Raw genomic sequence first — 18764 nt, 5'->3', positions numbered from 1 at the left:
TAGAACTTTACTTTTACCATTCAAAACTGATGAAAAATACTCGCTTAGAAAAGAGACTATGGGGAAAAATTTTTTGCCTCTCCTCCTCTTATGACTTCCTACAAGGTGGATGTGGCACATTTACTAGACCGGTTACCTACTTGAATCAGACATTTATGTCAGTAAGAGCTGCTGAAAGCAGTCAGTTTTGAAAATGAGACTAATTTTTTTTTTTAATTGATTGATGTTGATCTGAAAGATGTGCATTTTCCAGTTCGCGAGCATTAATTTTTCTGGCAGACTGCATTATCTCCCAAAATGTTTCATCTGCTTAGCAAGACTAGTCGCAATTCCTTAAATAATATGTACAGACATACATATTAATTTAACAGAATTGATTGACCTTTTGCAATGGAGTCATGGGTTAAACTTATAATGCCCAATTCATCTCTTACAGTTTATCTTGCATCTTGTATGAGCATATCAGAAACATTTATTACCAGTTAATTACTGTCAACTAAGTGAGTTGCTTTTGGCTTGACATCTTGTATGTTAAATCAATGAATAAAGCAATCCTAGAGTGCAGATCTGTAATATTATCCAAGAGTTTACTTATTTTCAACAACATTGTTTCACACAGCTTCATAATATAAAGGTACCCGAGGATTTATTTGTACTTTGTGGTATTGCCATATTTTTTTGTGGTATTTTACATATAAGAGTTTTTTAACATCCTTATGAAGTACTTTTCAATCTTTCTAAAAACACTTTTGTCTAAATGAATGCGCTGTCTAGCAGACACATCTTACCCTGTCTGAAAGGAAATTTGAATTTCTCTGGATGAGTGCTGTGCTGCTGTGTAAAGAACTACAACTACCACTTATTCTTTTTTTTAAGAGCCACGATGCCGAAACCAGCTTAATATCATTTCATATTGCTGCAGCTCAAGTTACTTTGCACACACACAACCTCTTCCATTCCTCTATACATTCTGGTTTTGGATGCCAAGAAATGAAGGAAAACCAGGAAAACCATCACACATACAAATTAAAGAAACCTCATACAGACAGCTGTCATATTGCAGTTACCACTTGTGTACCCACAGGAAAAGTGGTTCCATGTGCAATCTCATAATTTGTTATATTTCACAAAATATGCTCAAAATTAAATGAAAGGGGAGGCTTCTGTAGCACACACTAGAGTTCTTCCAGTAATAAGTTTTTCTGTATTCTAAGGTGAGGAACTAAGGATGAGTGCTCAGTTGCCTTAAGTTTACCGCATTGTTATTTATAAGTGATTTAAAGTAATACAAAGCACAAATAATTTCCTGTCCTATACAGAAATATGAAATACAACTATAGTAGAAATATTTTGTTCTTGCTTTGAATGCTAATACTATTATTTTTTTCTATCTATTGATCTGTTTACAGTATTTCTTTTGGAAGTTTTTTTTGCTGCTTTCCTCATCTGTTCAATAAACCTGCCTTTCCCAGGTTATCCTTTTGGTCAAATTCTCAGCAACTCTGGAAATGGAAATAATTTCATTGGTTTCAGTAAAGCTATGGCAATTGACACACATTACGATTTTAACCTGCACAAGAAGAAGAGGTTATTTCAAACTACATCCTGTTTGTTGACCTCAGGATCCAGTAAATTCCAATAAAAGTATAGCAGTAAGAAAGAGTAATGGATTATAATTTTCCTTTATAACTAAAGTTTGAAAATACTGCCTTACTTTACTGTTTAGATAACTGCCTTTTCTGTTTTTAGTCTTCTATCTATTACAAGTATGTTACAGAACTCTTAGTATTTTATCTTATTAAAAAGTCTCAAGGATGAGTATTTTGCTAAAACTGAGATATTATTTGTCCAGCAGTTTCTCCTGTGATAACTATTTTATGGTCTCAGGATTTCCAAATTCTATGCATCAGTATGACAGCATTTATATTTTCATACTGTTACTGTTTAAGTTTCTGTATTTTGCAGTTGTTTAGATGTTATCATCCTACTCCTAAACACACAAAAAATTTATCCCTAAATTTATTCTAGTTCCATGTTGGATATTTGTTGCCATGGCACTAACAATATTTACAGGGGGCACCTGACAGCATATACAGATCAGGACATATTTTCCTACATAATCCCCAGCACTGACTAGTTCTGTTGGCTCTCATTTTGTGTTTTATTTATGTTTTTTACATTTCAAATCTCTTGTGATTCAACCACTTACTAATGCAAGAGTGTATATTCTGATGGGCTTTTTCACTAATTATTTCATATTGTATTCTGAAGGCTGTTGTCTGGGGATAAGTGGTCAAATCTAACCACTTGTCCCCTACAAATCAGTTTTTTTGCTGCTACTTCCTCTTCACTTCATCGACTATGCCATTAATTTTGCCCCTACCAAAACTTGGGGCATCTCTACTAATTACACTGTTTGTCAAGAAAAGCTGGGATTAATGTCATATATGCTTTCATCAGGACAACACTAAGTTGATCTTTCATAATTTAATAAGTGATTAGTATCTTGCAAACATTGACATTACTGGAAGGATGTTAAAACAAAAGAAGCTTTCTTTTCTGACTGGATTTTGACAGTTGGCAAAAATGCTCAAAAGTGACCATGAATTCACAGGCAAGGGGTAAGTCCAACCTGTGGAGCAAGCAGTATGTTTGATATTCTGGTCTTTCAATCATGTAAATATGGACTTGGCACCCTGGTTTCAAGCGAGGCTGTTACTGGAAGAGGCCTGCAGCCATTGAGTATGCATTATTCTGAGACTGGCTGACTGAAGGCAGACAAACTAAAAGGAAAGCTCTTATTATTTAATAACAATAAGAGCAGCTAGGTGATTGTAACATTCTTAGGAAAGGTCTAAAATCATCCTTTGCATCAAGGAAAACTTTTCTTTTAGACCTATAGCCAAGTATAGGACACACCTTCATAAGGGAAGGTTATGAACCCCAGGCGTTAAGCAGGTTTTGCAGAAAAGAAAAACTCAAAGGAAATATTTAACTTCTTACACTGCAGATTCGGATGTTTAAGGTATTGAGTGGAATAGCAATGACTCTGTGACCTTTTGGGAAATTTTTCAACCAGACATTCTAAACTTTACTTTCTGGCATAAACACAAGAGCATATAGGAGAAGGAAGTCCTACTGGGTGACTGTCAAAAGAAAATGAACAAGTATTTAACTAAGACCACATATATGCATAAGTGATTACACTGAAAGAGTTTTCTGCCATGCTGATTACTGAGAATACTCTTTTGAATGTCAACACTCCCCACATATAAGCAGAATAAGCTAAGTAGAATAGAACTCTACACAAGAGCTGCTGTTATGCAATAAAAACAAGGAAAGCTGTAGTTGTGGGAAGAAGGGGGAGAACGGGAAGTTATCAAATAGGAATAATATTTAAAGAATGTCCAGTTTTAAAAAAGCAGAACATTCTCAAGAACAATTTTCAAGAACAATGAAGCAGGAAAGGATCTAAATGCTCCAACAACAACAAAAAATATAGTTCAAAATAAAAGTAGTGGACTTTCTTAGATAAAATTAAATTGCAGAGGGACTAAATTTTCTAAGTTATAAATATCACACCCCAATGATTCACTGAGAAACTTATAGGCAAATTTTGATAAAGAAACTTAAGTATATGGTATGCAGGCAAAGATGAGAAATTTTAGCTTTCCATACTTTCCTTCACATGTAATTTAAATATTATAAAGGGTTATTTTATTTTGACTAACTCAGACTGTAGTGTTTTTGAGAGCCAACACAGCAAAATCAACAACTCTTCCTGCCCTGTTAATAAAAATATTTGTCATATTTGCTTCCTTAAAGGAAAAATAGCACTACTGTGGCTTAGATTTTACTCCTTGGTAACTGATTTAAAGTGCTTCCTTTAAACTTCATAATGAGCAAACAACATTCCTTTTCCAAACAGACTCCTGTGCATATCGTAACTCATTGTAGAATAACATATATTCACTTACAAAGTCTTTAATCCTTAACATAAGGATTAAACATGTATACTTGTAGTGGGTTGACCCCAGTGGGCAGCTAAGTTGCCACCAAATTGTTCGCTAGGTTATCAGGACACACAATCTTAGCCTAAGTTATCAAGTTACCAGGACACAAGCTACAGTTAAAATCAAGTTATGTGTTGAAATATGAGCTACTCCCTTGTCCAAAGTTCAAGCTTCAATAAAAAAAGGGGTAAGTATCAGAGATATAATAAAACCAGAAAGGAATTTGTTAATGATTAAAACAGAGTAAGATATGAAAATAAAAAATATAAATTAAATACCAACACCATTAAAAGGAAATCTTAAAATCACAACAGTGTGTCTCCAAGGCAGGAGAATAATTTGTCAGAGCATGTAAGTGGTCTAACATTTCCTTAGGTTGTTGAATAATAGTTTGGATGTAATATTTAAGAAATTCAAGTAGAAAATGGCTGTGAATTGTTGAAAAGAATGTGCTAGGTGATCTACTGGCGATTAAGAACATTTCCTCAGTAAATAAATGGAATAGCCTTTAGATCATGCATGTAGCATATTTTTTATATATTTTACAATCAGTGTAAGTCCTTTCTTACTTCTAAAACCTAAGCACAATTTCAAATTAGCAATGATTATTTCATTACAGCAAAATACTTACCTACCATATTTAAGAAAACCAAAGATCAAGACAACTACGTTAATCATAAAGAACACAGTGTTCCATTGTCATCATAGTGAATAATTATCCAAAAGAAGAAACTAACGACAAACTAATGATTACCCTCTCCCATTATTCATTAGTACTGTAATGTATTATCTTCTTGATCTTGAACACTTTGTTCTACAGTATAAATTTGACAATGCATTTGAACTCAAATCAGCTTTTTAAGGCCCCACAATACTAATTAGGAAACACAAAGCTTGTAAGTGCTTACGGACCCAACATAGGTCTTTGATACTTTCATTTGTAGCCACCTCATCTCATTTGATAAAAACTGGCTGGTAAAATTGTCAAAATGTTTATCTATTGTAAAATGCTTTTACATTATAAATAATTTGTTTAAAACTTCCTTTTAAAAATTAAAACATAGGATTAAACTATGTTTTCTTCAGCTGAAGCCAGCAATGCAGATTTTAAATTTCCTAAAATGTACTTTTGAGTTTCCCCATAAGGCTGCTTTTGAACCTCAATTGAACAAATAAAGAAAAGGCCAAAAAACCCAACCAGGATATTCTCTAAAAAACTGTTAAATCAAATAAAAACAGGTAGTATACATATTAAAAAAACAAAGAAACAACTAAAACCATGACAAAATTCAGATCAAACCACATTAACTGTGGAAAAGTTACAGCCTTTCTGTCATAGTATAGCAAAATAATTTATTTAGCTCTTTTGACCATTGCCATGTAGTTAATATTTCTTTCCCACTACATTCCTGTATGTTTAGAAAAGATATATATATATATATATATATATATATTTAAGATCTTGGGTTTAATACTCACATGTTTCAGATTACCATATTTTATGGAAAGAGTTAAAGGTTGAGCCTTAAGACATATTGTTAGGTAATAATAACACAGCATGTTCCATACTGATATAGTTCAGAAGATGGATGAGATATTCTGTGCCCTGGCCTTACTTTAATTTAGATTATCTTTATATCATTCATTTACACACTTCTTATTTAACAGATTTTGGACACATGCAGGTGATGATATGGTCTGGCACTGCTTCCCATTATTGAGTGTAGAAATTTATGTAGTGATTAGGTTACTACATTGTTTCAGCTATAACTTTGGGTTTCAAAACAAAATAATCCCAATATATTTAAGGCATTTTCTATTTATAAGAGTAACAAAAAGGCCCCTGTGACACACTCAAGTATTACACTTCTGGATTTGCCACTAGATGTTTTCGTAGCAGTTAGGTGGCTTTCAGCAAATGAGCTGCAAACCTGACAATGCATGGATTAACCTCCCATTTTGATATACTTAACTCTGTGCAGTGCTAGCTCTTGTTTCATTATGTTTTCTAGTCCACATTTAAATATTCACTTGAAAGTTGGTATGTAAATAAACAACTGCTAAAGAAACATAGTTTGCGCGAGTTAATGTAAAAGTGTTGCACATATGATAAGAAATAAAACCTTGAACCAGAAGCACAGTTGTAGATAATTAACCCAGCTTTGTGAAGGAACTGTATCAGCTTGTCAAAGGGCTTGTGAATTTGGATCAAAGTTTTCCAGACTGTGCACAGTGAAACTCATGCTGATGGTCGATGCACAGCTCACACCTTCTCCTTATTTCCAGTTGTCAGACTCCACTGACAGAAATCTTAAATGCATCACTTACCAGCATTAGAAGTATACATGCTGTGTAAAGAAGTATAAATTTATACTATATCTAAATATTATATTTAAGATCTATACACACATATAATATGGCCTTCAATGTATTTGATGGAGATTTTCTTATAAATGTCACAACAATATTGTAGGTAATGTTATCATTACTCATAGAATTTGGGTGGTGATAGGTAGCTAAGTGAAAGATCTCCAGGATGGAAAACAAAACAAAAGTTCTTCAACATTGTCCCTGCATGAAACTGCAGTCTGCAACATGAACAGATAAATAAATAGGGAGCCCAAGATACTTTCAGATTTTTGCAGTGTGTCGTCAGCATTTGATTTTCTACCAACTGTTTTGTAAAATGATTATGTTTTTCTTCAAGCTACAGATCAGTTGGTCTTTTAATCTACATACAGCAAGTAGTCTTGTCTTGATTGGACGCCTTTCCAAATTGGTTATTTAAGTCAGTATTAAAGAAAAGTTCTGTGAAATCAGATTGTGACAAGCTATCATCTTGGTTGTTTCTTTCAGAAAACACACCTGAAAAATATTTGTCTGCAATATCAGCTGTATCTTCTTCTGAAGAGCCATTTCCTTTGCCTTTTAAAGAATGAGACGGGACTAATCATCATCTTCCTATGGTAACTACAAAGTCAATGTTAATTAGGCAGTAAATACAAATTATTTAATTTTACTATTACAGCTGCTACTTGCCTCCAAGTTGCTTAAGAGAGTGGTTCCTCTCCTACCACAATATGCACTCCCCCATTGCTTCAGAGGCCGCAGTCCTTTATCCTGTCATTTTGTGACTAAGCTCAGTCTGGTCAAGAATGCGTCTTGGCCCTAATCTCCATGAGAACTCTCAAGTTGTTGGAATGGTTGCACTTAAAGACGTCAATCAATTGCCATATGTCTTTGTAATGAGAAAAACCAACCACATGTAAACATGTTATTTATATATGCTGAATTATGTGTTTGAGATGCCGCCTTCTATGTTCCCTCCAGTTTCCTGTCTTGAAAACCATCCCTACTTCTAGGGCCTGCATGCCCTAGTTGTTTTCTGATTGTGCCTCTGCATCAAATCTCTTTGCTAAGATCCGACATTTCTTCTCTCTCTCTCCCTGGCAAAAAATGTGGTGAAGTGTCCTCTGATTCTTATTCTAAACCGTATTTTTTCCTTTCCCAAAACCGATATAAATGATGAGGTTTTGGTTAAAGCTTAAATGTTTAATAACTGCTTGTTTTAAACCAGCTTCCCCAAACAATTGCTTTGTCTTTCCCTACAGTGTTGTATATTATGTATAGTGCAGCAGTACTGAAAGGCATCCAAATTTAGGATCCGAGTGGGGACACATAATACTGCAATTCACATTCCAAAAATATTCCAAAGGAGAAGGTAACCTTTCCACCCCTTAGTGGTTCACTTTGAGCAAAACCTTATTCATAGCAGGAGGAAGCTTTCCTGTACCAAAAATTTTACATCTAAAATGACAAATACTATATTTACAAGGCTTACAGTAGACATTCTGGGGGAAAGGGGGAGATTTTCAGTGTAAGAAATTTTGAAAATTGTGGGGGTTTTGTACGCTTTAAAAGAATTGTAGGTATTTTTCATTAAGTAGTTGAATCTTTCTCTTGCGTTACATTCTATAAAACTGGCCTTTTTAAAAGACATATCGACTGTTTATACAGTGTGTGACTGAGATACAGTTTTATAAGTTATATTATTTTATGGTTCTTGTCCCTGCCCATGGCAAGACGATTGGAACTAGATGATCTGTAAGGTCCCTTCCAAACCTAACTATTCTATAATTCTACGATTTGATAGCTTGCTCTACACATTTACCATTTATATATATACAGGTAAACAATATGTCTATGGTATCTAAATAACCTCTGGCTCTTTTTCTTTTCAGCATAAACAATGTGTGTATCTACTGTTCAAACTAATGGTCACTGTTTTTCTTCTGTTCTAGTGCTTATGTACTAAAGACAGCAGCAGGTCACTGCAAGTGGGCAGAAGTTCTGAAAGATTTGGAGCAGATCAAGACATCCAGAGTAAATTCATTTAAAAGTCAATATTTCATATAATCATAGGAGCAGACACAGAATCACAGAATCACAAGGTTGGAAAGGACCCATTGGATCATCAAGTCCAACCATTCCGAACACTCCCTAAACCATGTCCCTCAGCACTTCATCCACCTGTTCCTTAAACACCTCCAGGGAAGGCTACTCAACCACCACCCTGGGCAGCCTCTGCCAGTGCCCAGTGACCCTTTCCATGAAAAATTTTTCCTGATGTCAAGTCTGAACCTCCCCTGGCGGAGCTTGAGGCCATTCCCTCTTGTCCTGTCCCCTGTCACTTGGGAGAAGAGGCCAGCTCCCTCCTCTCCACAACCTCCTTTCAGGTAGTTGTAGAGAGCAATAAGGTCTCCCCTCAGCCTCCTCTTCTCCAGGCTAAACAACCCCAGCTCTCTCAGCCGCTCCTCATAAGACTTGTTCTCCAGCCCCCTCACCAGCTTCGTTGCTCTTCTCTGGACACGCAGACATAGTTAAATATTTAGCACTGTACTGGGCTAAGATATGCTGGCGACATGGAACAGGAAAAGAGATGGTATTTGTATAATGTTTCAAAGTAATAGAAGGCTGAAGGGAATTTGAGTTGACCAAATATTGCCAACACTAGAAGTAAACATTATCTTCTTTCTCACTTCTCCTAAGAAAAGTGGCAGTGGGCTTGAGAGATAGCTCCTTTGGAAAAAGTATTGTGGGACTCTATTCTGATGAATCCTTCTCACCATGAAACCAGTCCTGCAGGTTACTAGGTGACTTTAAGATACCCTGACTTGCCGGCTCTCAGTACCTGAATAAATTTGGCTTTTGAACTTGCAGATAATCCATGTCTTGCAGAGCAAGCTTTATCATCTCTAAATCAGCTAGTTAATGTTCCTAATTCTAACTCTTGTTTCCTTTTAGGACATTGATGTCATTTTATATACTGCAAACACAGATGAGGACGTAAGTATACTTAAAATTTGACCACAGCTGGTCTAATATGGTAGCTCCATTTCTTTATTAGCAACTGTCTCTTAAGGTAACCTTGGCCTAATCTGAGAAAAGTTTCAGAAATCAAATCATTTGCCTTTGAAGGAGCAGTTCTGTTAGTTAAAGTGCTTATGATAAATTATGTAAGCAGGTATGAATTACTTTTATTAAATCACCTGCTGTTAAAATTGATCAGTTATAACAGATGATGCAAAATGATCTTATCAAAGCAAACACTGCTAAAATAATGTTCATATTCATTTTTAATTTGAGGGAGGGGAAAAAGTGACAAAGAAAATACTTCCAAAGATTATTATTTAACACCATGTGCTATTTAATGGAATGAAATACTGGACAAGTGAAATACGGAGAGTACCTCTTAGCATCAACCTATGCATTTTGCATCTTTTGCCATTCCTTAGCTTAGCAACAAATACCTAGGTACTCTCAAAGGTTTACATTTCTAATAGTTGGAGATTGTAGTTTATCCTGCAGAGGATTAATTATGTAAATTTGTCAATATAATTCTTAATACAATCATAAAAACCTCTGTTAGATAGGATGGTCTTAAAATCAGATTCCATAAGTTTATTCCTCAAGAGGCTTTTCTGTAATCTGTTGCCATGGAGCTCAGTTTACACTCCATGGGACACATCCCACCAAGAAAATTAATTCAGCCAGTACTCTATTCCTAGCAGTCACCTTTGGTATAGCCCTGGTGGAACTGGCTGGATTCATTGCCATGGTACTAGCTGCCTTCTGAGATGTTGCTTTCCTGACAACATAAATATTCACACAAGGACTGTGCCAAAACAGACAATATATGAACCTTGTACACAAAGAGTTAATCCTAGACCTGATGGACTTACTGCCTCAATGCAGAATAGTCTTAGTGGACATGCAGAATACAGTAATGTTGACGTGTTCAGTGGCTCACACAAGCCTGGAAAGCAGAGTCTGATGTGTCTGTACAGTTAGCCCTGTACATGACAGGAAAAAAGGTTGCAAAACACGCACGTCCACATCTGCACGAACATTCCCTTAACTGAACTGAGCCAGAGAGGTTAATCCATTGTAACGGCTGATCTAATACCTGCTAAAGTCAGGAAGACTTAAAGTGGGGCAATCTGCCATGAAAGTCAGACAACATGGGACTTATTCTTGGCTTTATCATTGACTTGAAGAAATCACTGCCTCTGCCCCTTTTCCTTAATTTGTGGAATACAGGTAATACTTTCTCTTCTCCTCTACCTATTGTGAATTCAGACCTCTGAAAGAGAAGTGCTACAATAATTAAGAATAATACTAATTTAATCCACTATCCCAAATTCCTATCCTAATTAATTATTTTCCTATGCTTTTCATCAAGACTCTGTGTTTCACCTCATCTTAGCAAACTGGCTGGCCTTTATGTTTTTAGCTCTCACAGTCAATCTTCGCAAATATTTAAAAGCAGTTGAATACTAAAAAGCCATATCCAGTAAATAAAAATCAGCCACTTCATGATAAATTACATTTTACATTGAGTCATTCCTTTTCGATTGTAAAACGATTACAACTTCATGTTTTTCAGAAGGAATGTCAAGAACCTGTAATGAGATGCTTTTTCTTAGAGATGAAAGTTATCGTTCAAGAATGTTATATCAAAAATTGTAGTAAAACACAGGATGTAGTGAACATATTGAAAAATGGAAACGCAAGGTTAGAAAATAACAAGGTAAGTAACACAAACAGTCTGTGGAAGAAAGGGAAACTGAAAGCATTTCTTCAGTAGCGGAGATAGATCTTTTATTATATAAAAAGTGGGATATTTCAGATGTAAACAAAAGGGGTAACCTGAAACACAAGACAGTGAAAAAGCTACACATACAATGGTGTAAAAGCAGAATTTAGTAGTTTTTTTTTTAAAAAACTCTTCCAGGATTCCTATCAGAACAAATACTTTTGATTGTGCATGCATACATGCATATGTCAGGTGTTTGAACATGCATTTACAAATAGTTTCTAACTTCGGTAGCTAGTGTCAGGTCTGCTCAGACATGTACAGCAAAGTATCCTAATTTCCAAAGGGACAACCACTTGCTTGTCTCAATGAAGTGCTGATCTTACTCAGAAAACAAGCCTGGAGCTGCACAGAACATAAGTACTATGGAAGCCTCCAGCAGTGGTCATTGACTCCATTGGGATTATTCTCAAAACAAGGATAAATAAATCAGTTCTCTAATAGAAAGAACAGGTAAGTATCCTGCTTTACTGTTGCATTTTCTTTTTCAGAATTCTGCCACATCAACAAAATGCAAAGAATGTGAAGAATATGAAGAAAAAAATTTTACAGAATTCATACACAGTTTTGTAAAGGTTATACAGAAGGAATGCAAACACTGACCAGAAGACACAAACTGGGAACCAACATTATTCCATGAACATGTCTCAGAGAAATTAGGTTACCACCAACAATAAACTTCAAAGAACTTTACTTACTGTCCTACTTACACAGCACAAGCAAAGAATAATGAAATCCCTATGATTCACAATGTATTCACAATTGAATGCATACAAATGATAATACTTATGAAATAGAAATGTAAGGAATTTAACAAGGTTTAAAGCTGCTGCTTGACTTAGACTGCCTTTTTTTTGGGGGGGGGGGGTAAGACCACCAGAAAAGAAATCCTGCCTAACTTACCAACCTTGCAATGAAATTCTCTAAGATTTCAGGATATCTGCAGTGGGAACCTCCTCATGAACCTCAGTTCAGGGCTAACTGAGCAGGTTTTCAGAGAAAAGCTTTTATTATTATTAATATAATTTTTTCATATCCTGGTAAAGCGTTTGGCTATCCTTTTACTATCCATGTTCCTAGAAGATCCTAGCTCATCTGTCACCTCTATTACTAGTCATGTGTGAGAGTTTTCCTTACTATGTTTTTTCTTATTAATATTTCTTCAATGAACTAGTGTCAAAACACAAGCTGAGGGCTATTGATCTTAAAGGTCTATTGTCTCTCTCTTAATATATTTCTACTATGGGTTTCAGGTAAACAAAATCACTTGTTTTATCTAAGAATTCAAAGTATAAAATTAGAATATTTATTTAAAGAGTCTTCCTTGCCTTTTTTCCTTTTGTACAATGGTAGTGTAAGGGTATCAAAAATTATCTTCAGACTTCTCAACAGAAGGGAATGATGCTTGTGCTCGGTTCTACTGTTCAATGACAGAACATGCTTTCTTAGTTCATTGGCTACCTCTGACACAGACACTACTTTAGTCATTATGGCAATTACTTCAGTTCCTTCAGCTATTACCAAAGATTTCAACCTGAAATTCAACCAAAGAAAAGTAGCATCAATTTCATTCTCTGCGTAAGATGACCAAGTCTCTTGCACATTTAAAAAAAAGAAATTAAAAAAATCTATGTGCTGGAAATATTTCCTGTCTAATAGTTTGTAACTTTGGTCCCCTTTTGGGAAAAGGGGCAGGAATCACTTTTGACCAGTCATTGGAAATCATGATAACTACATATCTGCTTTTTTTAAGATAACCATGTCATACCAACTGCTATCCGCAACAGGCAATTCTTTCCTCCAGGAACCTCCATTTCTCTATCCTCATTTGATAAATGACTGAGTTATTCTGTTGTCCACTTAACAAGAAAAAAGTCTCAATCTCACTATGGCAACAAATACACTGCCTGGTACTCCCTTACCGTTGGGTTACTCCCAAACATCTACCTTCAGTGCTCAGAGGAGCTGAGTCTTCAGTAAACTACATGAGAAAGAACATAAATGTGAGCACAGTCATCTTACAGGTGACTAATAAATTAACTGATTGGTACATTCATAAGCATATGGATATCAGGATTAAACACTGACAGAGGTATCACAGAAGAAATCATCAAATTATTTGCGACCAACAAACATCAATGAAAGAAGTGTTCATTATACAGTGAAGTAAACTATGTTTAATCTTTATCTTAAGACAATGGCATGCATTGAATATGATCTTACCTGATGTCACATGCATAGGCAAGCTAACACCAGACTACAATTGTGGTCTTTAATCAGAGATAAAAGGATTTGCCTTATTTCTAGCTTTAAAGGAACTTGACACACAGTCCAGCAGTATTGCTGATATAAGAAACAAATGGCTTCTTTGCTCTTTATTTTGGGCATTGTGAAAATCAGTTACCCAATTAATTATTTTCTGTGTATTATTAAATCACTCGCTAGTGGCAAATATGTTAAATAGTACAAATTTTCTTTCTGAAAGAATATTGCTAAGTCTGTAAACTCAGTCTGCCACCCTGTCAGCCACTTTATGTTGAATTTTGACCATATCTCTTTAATATTTAATTTCATCCCCACCTGTTCTAGATGGATATTCTAAAACCAAAAATCCATTTGGTAATCTAGTTCTGCAGTATTTCTCCTGGAGTTTTCCTCTTCCTGAGAGCTAAGCTGCCAATATAAAGCTTTACTACGTCTTGACAGCTATAAAAAATGATCTCTTCAGTATAAGATGACTCACAGCAAAGTGTTGCTTTGTTCTCAAAGAAAAAATAACTCTACCTTTTGATACCAGAAGTGAAGGATAATGCTCTTCCACAGAAGCTCTAGTTACATAATTCTATGTTCCTGAATTTGCAATAAATTAAAATGTATTTTCATTTCCTGGTATTCAATATTTATATTTGTACCTATATTTTAACAGGAGAATGCAAGTAGCACTAGTGCAGTAGATGTCTGACATCTTCTGCCTTCTTGTTTTATTGGACTCTGTTTTATTGGTTGCTCATCAATAGAATATTGCCTTCAGTGACTCCAAATATTTGAGCACTTGTTGATCAGGTACTCTGCAGATAATTTCACAGGAGATGCTTGAAAATCCTCACAATTTAAAGTTGATTCTGGATCAGCATCAGTATGAAGCCATATCGCTATTAGCTATAATACCTCCTTCTTAAAATATAACACATAAGAGAATTCAACCAATAATTTCTGCAGTTCAGATTTTCTTTTAAACAGTTTGTCTATACTGCATGATCAATAGAGTTCAGTTTTTGCAATGTATAACTGTCTCTCCTTTACAATTACAAGGCACAGTATGTCTTACCAGTTTCATTTCCCTAGCAGATATTTGGACCTTAAAGTAGCATCTGACAAGTTTCTCTATAATTTTTTAAATCAGTGTAATTTGTGACTAATTTTATACAGTGATTTAATTAAGTTAGTAATATAGCATTATCACAGTTGAACACCGAAGGAGTATTCTCCTCTGGTAACCAAAGTAAGCTTTTATATCCTAAGTGGCCCTTTTTAGGCATTTACCTATGTGGATGCATACATCTGCAACAATTAATCACTGCTGAGAAGTACTGCTTCATTTGTCCCTTTAACGAAGGACCTGATATTTTAGCAGGTGAAACGCTTTCAGTGAGAAGCCGGCAGCCACGGGGACCTTAAGAGTGAGCAAGAGGCAGGCTAAGATTAGGTCTGTGGCTGCAGGTCTATAGCTGATGGTCCATTTTGCACAGGCAGATAGAGGTGAATCCTCATTGACTGGAGTGGTTTGTATGAGTGGTTTCCTCTTTTTCTCCATTCAAATCTCCTACTAAGGAACGGATATAAATGTTCATAGATGCTAGTTATTTTGGAAATGCGAATGTTGTGAAAGCCAGCAGCAATAATGGTAGTAGAAAAAAGGCAAATTCTGAACTGCAACTACCTCTCTGAGGGGAGACCTTATTAACTCTACAACTACCTAAAAGAAGGTCATAGAGAGGTGGGTGTTGGCCTCTCCTCCCAAGCAATAGATGATGTGACAAGAGGGAATGGTCTTAAGCTGCATGAGGGGAAGTTTAGATTGGATATCAGGAAAAATTTCTTCACCAAAAGTGTGACATGATATAATATACTGTAGATATCATCAAGCACTGGCAGAGGCTGCCCAGGGAAGTGGTTGAGTCCCCATTCCTGGAGGTTTTTAAAAAGCTGGTAGATGAGGTACCTGGGGACATGATTTAGTAGTGGACAGGTACAGTTGGAGCTGATGACCTCAAAGGTTTTTTCCAACCTAATGAGTCTGTGATGCCTCTCTTATTGGGGAGAAAATATTAAAAAAAGGGGATTGTTTACCTGCAGTGACGTACCTGGAGCCTCAGCTGCAATTTCAGATTAACCATCTTGTTCATATGGCTTTGTGAGGAAAATAATAGTTAGAAATATATTTCAGAAGATCAGTGAATGTTTCTGGCCTTATGATCTCTTTTCTTAATAAGATAAAGGACATTTTCAATTACAGAGAAAATTACTGTCCAGTAGGTTTTGCCTCCAGGTAAAGTGACTAGGGCAGAGGCATGCAGCAAATCAGCTGTCTTGTGACACATAGCACTAGATAATCATATCGGTACCCATCCCAAATATACAAATTATACATACAATTGTTAGTCTACTCATTTGTCTAGATAGCTCGATCACAGATATTGTGATTCTGCTGTTCACTAAACCCAGACTAAGTGCTCTGTCATCCTTGTGAATCTCTTTCTCTGCCTCCCACCCTTTCCCAGTTTAATGTGGTCAACTTCACAACAGGATGAAGCTATTAATATTTTGTTGCATTCCTCATAAGACGAATATGTATCAAGTATATGGGAACAATATCATAATAAAGTCATCTAAGATGAGCCTAGTTGTGATTAGCAATAACTCCACTATTAAAAGATTTTCTTTTCTCATAATTATGCTCTAAGGTGACTAAGCTGTCACATCTTCCTTGTAGTATTGGAAAGCCAGGAAAACTGAAACATCCACTACAAGAATGAAAGCCAAGAAAAGGAAGAAAAAGAGAAGTGAGAGCTACTTTAAACAATAACAGTGAAAGCAAAATTAATCCAACTGACTGTGAACCTACTGCATTAGTTCTTCCTAAGTAGCAGAATTTGACAAGGAGATGGATGGAAGTAAGGGTACTTCTGCAACTTCAAAGGTAAATAATAAATTTCAGTGAGTACTTCTTGCAATTGCAGTCAAACCATTCACGTCTTCCCCCAAACAGTTCCACAGAGGGCTTTTGGAAGACTTTAGAAATTCCTACTTGGAGTTCCCTGAGACAAGGTCATGATGGGATGTCTTGACAGGATGATTAAGAATGTGAGAATGAACTAGCTGCTCAAAACAAGTGGATGAAGCAAAAGCATGAGACAAAAACTTCATTGTATCCTTAAGTCAATGTTGGTGTTCTTGAGAAGAGAAATAGAACAAATTCTTACATAGAATAAATTTTTATCCAAAGTGGCCTTCATTTGCAACTCATCCATATGATGGTGTACCTTACTAGCAATAGAAACTAAGCATTGTAGCAGAATTTCTGTTCGGCATCAGGAGACTGATCAACATGACACTGAGTCATAATGTAGTGTGGAAAAAGCTGTGCGTTCTCTAGAGGCAGAAAAGAAATAATTAAACTTTGCTACTACACTCTCTATGGAATATTACTCACATGCACTTAAAGAGAAGAAGAAAGCCATAAATTATTAGGTCAAGTACATTGAATAATAAGATCAAATCATCATGTCTGAGCTGTTTCCTTCCAACTATTTTCCTCCAAACCCTGGAAATATTGGAGAAATCTCATCTTGTTACCAAAAGGCTCACTTAGGCCCATAACCAACACCTTAAATAAAGACCCAAAGATATAAAACCCTCGAAACCCTCTCCTTCTTCTGAATGGTTTCTAGAGGTGGCATTTCCTTGGCTAAATCAAGCTGATCAGGAATCAATTGGTTTTGTAAGAATGGGGGAGAAACATCTGTTTAAATAACTGAGTCTTCTGCATCATGGCACAGGCAGATTGCAACGTATAAAAGTGAAAAACATAGGGGTGGCAAAAGAAATGAAGTTATAAAATGAACAGAAGTCAAGGGGGTTTCTGGGAAGCTTGTTTTAACTTTCACATACACATGAATGTCATCCTGATTCTCTTTCTTCAGAGATGAATGGTGAATATTGGTTAAAAGCTTTGAAGCCTCCACCAGGTGGTGAATAGAGAGGTAAGGAGTTGAAGCAAAAAGCCAGGAGTTATCTAAGGTGTGAGGCATAATCTTTAGAACATGTCTTTGTGGAAAAATGAAATGAATGAATGTAAATACCTTCTTCCTCTATTGATCTATTATAGTCCATTTGTAAAAATATGCGTCAAACAGAGACGAATCATAATAGAATTCCTATCAACCATGACTCTAAATCTGTGTCATCCAAAAGAATTGAATCCTTCATCCTATTTCTTCAAAATCTCATTTCCTTGGGGAACATAAATGGGTTTATAGTCCAATGGGATGTCTCCACAGTTCTTTCAACTTTCTAAAACCATGTATTTACTTAAGACTTATCTCATCATATTCAAATTCCCTAGGCAAGAAAAAATGACAGCATGGTTTCACTTCCAGATTCTAATACCATAAAGTTCTGAATCACAGAAATTTTGCCTCTTTGATTCTTTTCCTAGTGAGACTCAATACTCCACTGGGTTTTCCACTTCATTATATACAGGTCAGAGTTCGACCTCCATACACAATTATGGAAACCCATTAGTTACTCAGATGAACCAGCCTGCTATGTGGCTTCATATATCCGACAGCAACATCATTTGTCTTTCATATGTCTCACATCAACTGTTTTTACAGCATAAAAAACATTACCTGCACTTTCTGTTCAGCAGGAGAACATTTGTCTATGTTACAGGCTTTAACAAAGTTTGCAGCTGACAAACTCTTCTGTTTTACATCACTTCTCCCTGCGTCATTAACTCCTTCAGCATAAAAAAAGGTTCAGTTCTGATTTCCTACTTTGTGATTATATATTTATACAAAATATTGCTTTCTTTAAACCTGATGAAACAGTGCTGAGAATTCACCAAATTTTGTTCAGTACTAAAGCCTTCTGTATATTTCTGTGGGTGGTTGTTTCTTCCAAATTAAATAAACAAGCATAATATGTGACACAAAGTTATCTGATACTCAGGGGATCAACATGCAGCATGTATATATATTTTGTATACATTAAAAAGCACATATATACCTGTATATATGTGCTTCATTTTATATTTTTAATATTCATTTTATATTTTAATATGAATCTATAATTTCTGCTGTTTTGTTTGCTCTATACAGATGGTTAATTTACAATAATCTAACCTGAGATGATCTTTTTTCCTAGTAAAAACAAATTTTTTTAAGACATATGTTATGTAATTTATATTTATGAAAAAATATGCTCAGCTGTTTTATACAATAAATTAATAATGTTACTTTTGAATAAACAGTGGTCAAACTCTAGTATGAAACACGCTCTATATCAGAACATAATAAATTATGAGAACTGTG

The 18764-nt window shown here is 35.5% G+C and overlaps 1 protein-coding gene across 5 annotated transcripts in view; it reads left to right on the top strand.

Moving 5' to 3' along the window:
* The window catches only part of IL15 (interleukin 15), a 40989-nt gene extending 22494 nt beyond the window's left edge, over window positions 1–18495 (top strand). For 4 of the 5 annotated variants that reach the window (XM_054065518.1, XM_054065517.1, XM_054065519.1 and 1 more), the window contains 5 exons: window positions 6870–6979; window positions 8315–8396; window positions 9318–9359; window positions 10960–11103; window positions 11661–18495. In XM_054065518.1, the coding sequence (XP_053921493.1) occupies window positions 6870–6979; window positions 8315–8396; window positions 9318–9359; window positions 10960–11103; window positions 11661–11771 (489 nt within the window). In that variant the 3' untranslated portion in view covers window positions 11772–18495. The remainder of the gene's footprint in view (window positions 1–6869; window positions 6980–8314; window positions 8397–9317; window positions 9360–10959; window positions 11104–11660) is intronic. The other variant, XM_054065520.1, reaches the window with a different exon arrangement.
* Window positions 18496–18764: the final 269 nt, after the last annotated feature.

This window comes from Cuculus canorus, chromosome 4 (assembly GCF_017976375.1).
Source record: "Cuculus canorus isolate bCucCan1 chromosome 4, bCucCan1.pri, whole genome shotgun sequence".
Taxonomy (NCBI): Eukaryota; Metazoa; Chordata; class Aves; order Cuculiformes; family Cuculidae; genus Cuculus; species Cuculus canorus.
This window is presented reverse-complemented; position numbering and strand designations above follow the sequence as displayed.